The sequence below is a fragment of the Phoxinus phoxinus genome (assembly GCF_949152265.1).
Source record: "Phoxinus phoxinus genome assembly, chromosome: 6".
Taxonomy (NCBI): domain Eukaryota; kingdom Metazoa; phylum Chordata; class Actinopteri; order Cypriniformes; family Leuciscidae; genus Phoxinus; species Phoxinus phoxinus.
The window spans coordinates 28454217-28460998 of NC_136881.1; the positions used below are offsets into that span (position 1 = coordinate 28454217).

General features: G+C 35.3%; 1 protein-coding gene across 2 annotated transcripts in view; it reads right to left on the reverse strand.

The window, feature by feature from the left end:
- The window catches only part of glra3 (glycine receptor, alpha 3), a 58237-nt gene extending 51666 nt beyond the window's left edge, over positions 1 to 6571 (reverse strand). Inside the window, exon 1 of one of the 2 annotated variants that reach the window (XM_079615016.1) lies at positions 6187 to 6571. In XM_079615016.1, the coding sequence (XP_079471142.1) occupies positions 6187 to 6257 (71 nt within the window). In that variant the 5' untranslated portion in view covers positions 6258 to 6571. The remainder of the gene's footprint in view (positions 1 to 6186) is intronic. The other variant, XM_079615017.1, reaches the window with a different exon arrangement.
- Between the last annotated feature and the right edge of the window lie 211 nt (positions 6572 to 6782).

Below are 6782 nucleotides of genomic sequence, written 5' to 3' on the forward strand. Positions count from 1 at the left end.
TCAATTTATATATAATATTACAGTATAATACGCTTTTTTTCAACTGTGATAATAAATGTTTCTAGAGCACAAATTCAATGAAATGATTTCTGAAGGATCATGTGACTTTGAAGAAAATTCAGTGTTGCTATCACAAGATAAAATGACATTTTAAAACATATTTAAATGTGACATGAAAGTAACATTTCTCAATATCACTGTTTGCACTGTATTTTTGAACACATACAGAACAGACATGGAGCATCAGAGACTTTTTTCAAAACATTAAAAAACTTACTAACTTATTTTTTCAAATGCTTATATCAAATAAACATCACTGTTTGTTGAGTACTCTTGTGTTTGTCTTAGTGTTCCCTGTTGCCTTTCAGATAATGAAGTGTCAGATGTTTTATCTTTTTAATCATTGTTGATGTCAAAATTTTTGGTTTTAACCTGGCATTTGCTTAGATCTTACTCCTCGACATTTTCCTCATACATAAAAGCTTTATGAAAACTTAAACATTTTAAGCTGCTTACAGAGGCCTCCCTCTGTTTCTCTGTTCCTCTGTCTTTCTTTAGCTTTCAAAAACTCTGACGAACGTATTCAAGAGAAACAGGGCTGGCAGAATAACTCAAAGTGCAATCAATGCTTTGTGACAAAATCTTATCAATAATGCAACAGGAGCTACCTAATCTGCCTTTTACAATACACAAACTGGCACAGGAGGCAGAGGAGTGAAACGGGCTCAAAGAAAAAGACTAAAATACCCCTTGAAGGCAGAGAAAAAGAGAGCATTAGTGCTTTTGGAAGCCAACTGGTTTGTTAAAGAACAAAAGCCGGTTGGTCCTAATGCACACGGTGAAAGGTACACGGAAAGAAAACAGAAACGATGAGGTTCTCTTCCCGCTGAGGGGGTCGCTCTCATCTTTTGGAACATTCCGCTCCAATGAGCGTTTCAGCAGATGATAATGAAACCAAGAGCACTACAAATATGAACAAACATATGACTTTGCATGTGTGTGTGTGTTTGTGTGTGTGTGTGTGTGTGTGTGTGTGTGTGTGTGTGTGTGTGTGTGTGTGTGTGTGTGTGTGTGTGTGTGTGTGTGTGACTCTCTTCTTAATGCTTCATGTCACAGAAAGTGATTTTATGTATTGTTACAATTAAAAGTTGTATATGTTCATTTTATGTATACCTGAGCTAATATGAACTAACAATGGATATTTGTATTCTTTATTAATGAAACAAATGTATTGCTCATTATAAGTTAATGTTAATTAATGCATTAACTAATGTTAACTGATGGGACTTTATTGTAAAATGTTACCATTTATGTAGGTTTAGTACTTTTTTTTAAAATATAAAAACCACTACTACTGTACACTGTCCACATCACTCATTTTTAACACTACTAACTGCCTATGAAGTACATCCTACCATTGAAAGAAAATCTGACACATTAAAGATCATACAAGGTATTAGTTTTTTAAAAGGTATATTAGTTGATTCCCTCCCATTGTTAAAGTTGTATGATTCCCTCCCATTGAAAGCTGTATTTTTAGGCATATAACACTTTAAAAGAATGACATGCGTCTGTATATTTTTGGTGGGTGAAGTGTGAGACTCTCTTGGACCAGATGACACAATGATGCACGGTGTCCTACACTGTCTTTGGTCCAGTGCTGACATTAGCCTGTCCTTGTCTATTCAAGTTATTTGAGTTGGCACTGGCAGAACTGCTGCCACAAAAAGTCCCTAAATAAACAGACAGGTCTGACAAAGCGACAATCTCTGTCTTTCTCTTACTCATTACGTATGCAGTATTTCCCCCACTCTGAATAGTACTTATGAATAAACATCATAGACACAAAGACATACCACAGGAAACAGCTTTTTTTGTTTTCTATTACACAGCTGTACATAATTAAACCCAAGTCTTCAAACCATGAAACTGTAATGGAATTGTCAGTTTTAATAATAACACACTTTTCAATCCTTCCAACAGTCAGTCTTTGTGAATTGTCAGTGCAGATTAATTCAAATCGTCCGTCTAAATGCTAATTGCTTCTGTCCCGTCTCTCTATATCAAGTTCTGATTGATGGAGTGTTCTCTCTTTACCAATCCACATCAAAGTTAATATTTGCAATAAAGTAGGGGAGATTTTGGCTAGTTGTCACACTTTTCACACCAGTGAATATTTCTCAGATAAAGGTAACTTTTTTCTGATAGTTCATTTTAGAGATTCTACTAACTACAAGTAACTTTGCTACTATACCATTACAACTAACTCTCATTAATTAGCAACTACATGTCAACTAACTAACTAATACATTAGACTGTTAGGTCATGGTTAGGGTTAGAATAAGTCAACTGGACTATAGTTACTAGAATATCTGTGAACGGAGGATCAAAATAAAGTGTTAGCAGATATTAAGGAGAAAGTCTATATACTCTATGACTGCTATAGTTAACATGTAGTAGCAAAGTTACTTGTAGTTAGTAGAATGTCTGTGAACGGAGGATCAAAATAAAGTGTTTTCAGATAGAGAAAGTCTACTAATAATCTAGTTAACATCTAGTAGCAAAGTTACTTGTAGTTAGTAAAATATCTGGTGACCTATCGAAAAAAGTGTGGTCGAAAGATTATTTTTAAAAAAGTTAATATTTATAAAGGCACACATAGTACCTTAAAAAGTCTGGGCTACAGAAAAAAAAAAAGCTACCAAACATTTTCATGGTGTTTGCTCAGGGGGGAAAATGCACATGCTGACCTTTTGTGACAACATGACCCAATGGCAGTTGTCACTGTGTTTAAAATCCTCACATAGGCTTTTCGGAAATGTGTTGAGTAAAAATTAATACAATCTGACATAAACGAAAATAACTCTTGTAATGTACTGTACGTTTATTATACAGTTGACCCTTGCCTAATGCTGATGTGTTTTTTTATTTTGTTATTTTTTCCCCAACAACTTTAGCCAAAAATGAGATTTTAGCTTATTATTCAGTTGAAACCAACATGCGCATAAAAAGCATTTGAATAATTGGACTTTCACTCAAAACCTTAGACTGAAATATAGCACTTGTGACAACTTCCCCGTGTGACAGCTAACCTCCGTGACCCTTATTTGGGTTCCTAAAGCTATTGAGAAATCAGATTAGTCATCCGTGAAGCCACCAACAAGTTAGAAACTGTGACAATATTCAACGTCCATCAAAACAGGGTACGACAGAAAGATTCTGGGGTACTAAACAGGCAATTTTGACCCTTTATGTTCTTGAAGAAAACAACAGATTCAAATCCGTTAACCCAGAGGCACATAATGACTAGCTACTGTAGTATGACGCTGAGGCATGTAAACCTGTGCTGAGTGGTGTAGGGTATGAACACAACACTGTACTGTGCCATATTCAATTATTCTCTCTGAGGATAGACTGACAGCTGTAATATCTGTCTGTACTCATTCACAGTGTGTGAATGCCTGAGCGTATGCGTGCTGGGGGCCGTTTTTTGATTGTAGTTGTTGATGTATGTGTGTTGTCATCTGTGGCAATGTGGTGAGGACTTTGTGTTTTGATGTGTTTGATGTAGTATATTCTACGTGGCTTTGGGAGTTTGCATGTAAATTATTTTCCTTTTTCTTTTTTCTTGTTCTTTTTCTTTTTCTTTTAGAATGTTCTGGAAAGCTAGTCCACATGTAAACTTGTTGCCAATTTTTGTCATAGTTATTTTGTAAATATCATATCTGGTTTACACCTATATTTACATCTGTATTCTTTAAAACAGTATATTCTGAAAAAACAACAACATTATATACTGTATATATGTATTGTATTTACCGGTATTATATTCATAAATATTTTCAAACACATAGAAGTAATTTGGTTATCAAAATATTAGGTGTTTAATATATAACTCACAATATAATTATTATTTCTTATTATATTTCATTTCATTTCATTTGTTAGTTCACCCACACATGAAATCAAGACAAATGGCACAGACCAGATGGCACATATAGTCACATATGACCCGAGACCACAAAACCAGTCACAAGGGCCAATTTTTTTTAATTGAGATTTATACTGAGAAATATACCGAAAAAATTGTCTTTCCATTGATGTATGGTTTGTTAGGTTAGGCCAATATTTTGCAGAGATACGACTATTTGAAAATCTGTAATCCGAGGGTGCAAAAAAATTGAAACATTGAGAAAATCGCCTTGAAATTTGTCCATTTATGTTCACGATTTTGCTGCATCCACTCACACAAATATATATATATATATATATTTGTATATGTTTACGGTAGGAAATTTACAAAATCTCTTCATGGAACATGATCTTTACTTAAACCTAATGATTTTTGGCCTAAAAGAATAAAATAAACTTCTCAACTATTCTTTCACAGGAAACTGTCAGTGTCACACAGCTGGTTTTGATTTATAATGTATTAAAAAAATACCTCCCATTAAATGATCTTATTTTCAAGAAGATCTTAATGAGTTATATGCTGAGAGTATTTATGGTACAACAAAGTCTGTATAATGCTTTGCATATCATTTTCTTTTTCATTTAAGTGTTTTAATTCAAATCAAAGAAAAGAATCATCAAAGAAAATGACAAATGTGCTGCTAGTATACACATCACTATTAACACATTAATAAGACTGAACAAGATTCCATCAACCGTGAAAATCAGAAAGAGTCGAAGAGAAGTCTTACAGAGCCTGCAAATTCAATCTTCGCACAAATATCTTGATTAAGATACAAGCACACTGAGACCACCTTCTGAGCACCTTGCTGGCAATGCACCTGTTGTGGAGTGATTCTGAGCCACTTTTGACTGATATCAAAAATAAATTATCGTTGTCCACATCATTTCGAGCTATTCACTATACACAGTCTTTGCCCTCTCCGAGTAGCTCTTGCAAAAAGTTATTCTCAACGTTTTGCATGACACATTCTAAAGTAAGACTTGGTAGCAAGAATGAATATTTCCTGTACACTGTAATTAATTCTGAGTGGTGGAATGAGGCGCATCCAGCTTTTCTTTGAAAACAACTTCCTCTGAGATGGCTATAAGTAAAAACTCTCCCTCAGGGTGCACAGAATGGCAGCCAATACAAAGGCGGCACATACACTGCAAGTGCCAACGTATCAATAATGCAAGACTTTATGCTTGCGTGAGCCCAAGGATCGTAGACAAATGAAACATTAAAAATTCATAGCATCATCAGCCAAAAGAATTGTGAGGATTCAGTACAGTTCAAAGGGACCCAGAACGCCAATTTCATATTTTGAAGCTACTTGCAAGACTAGACAGAAAGGGTTATGGAAAAAAAGTGTACAGCAGAGTAAAAATAATTACCTAAACTAAGAGATTTATGATGCGCTTAAATGAATATCATTTGGGACTCATATTCCACTGGGGTGTAGTATCAGGAGTACAAAAATAAAATACCATAAAATTAAACTGTTTTTAAAAATCCATTTACTCCTTTCAAATTCAAGTTAATTCATTGTTTATAAAGGAAGAGACTATTTGAAACAAATACATATTTCCTTTTCTCTACTTTGCATCATTTTATATATTTTTTATGTTCCCTTTAATATTTTAAAATGTCTAATATTTTTCAAATCCGTCATTAACATGTTTCCTAATAGCAACATTTAGAATAATTTAAATAATTAAATAAATAATAAATACAATGATTAAAAGTATTTTACTTCAGAATAACACTATTTTCATTAGGATCCCCGAGCTCTAAGTTACTCTATCTGTGAAAATGACAATCACCTGTTACACTGAGAACAAGCTGCTTAAAATCTTTATCTGTGCCTATAGCCATCATGCATGCTGTGGTGACGAGATATATTCATAACAGTATAGCTTATTGTACTGATAAATTATCTTAAAGTAAAATATTCACATACAGCAAAATAATAGTGTTCATATGACTCTGTCTGGCACTGTCTCCAGAATCATATTTATACTACCACCAGGATGCCTCTGCATGGTTGCTCTGTAAGGGTGAAAGTTTTGCAGTTTTTTTTAGTTTTTGTACTTTTATCCTCCACAGCACGTGACGATCAGCTAAACATCAGCTAAACGAGTATTCGAGTGATGCTGAATCCCAAGACAAAACTGAAAAAAAATAATAATACTATCTTTACTCTCTTCACCAGGGACAATATTTGCTCTTACCTCAACAGAATTCCTATTTCCCACGCAATGAATCCCCAGACAGCCACAGAACGCAGCCTTTTCCGAGTCATCTCAAGACTTGATCGGCATAGACATACAGTCCTCTGTGAACGCCTGTGCTCTCTTCAGCACTTCTGGCTTCTTGACTTCAGGACGCTGGACAGCGCTCCAGCGGTTCTTCCTTCACTCCTATGAACTGTAGGCTCGTTGCGCACGGCAATCGCAAAGGAATCCCTCATAATCGTATAAAGCTAAACAGCATATATGAAACCCTTCCCTCGTATCGGCACTGGAAGAGATGGAGTGCTGTTTACAAGCGTGCGGCAGCTGAAGTGATTCTTGACATATTCAGACATCTCTGAGCAGAGACCGCCCCACACAGCGCGCTTGACTGACAGTGCGCTTCTCCACTCCCACCGCACACGTGCATGCGCATCGCTTACTTACAATTAGAGAGAACTGAATTTGAATACTTCCCCTTACTCGTGCCACCCCTTTGACTATGAGAACTGCTCACGTGATTAATAGCCCAGCATCGAGAATAACAGGATACCAGATTATACCATTATTGTCTTTAGTGGTACTATGACATTTAT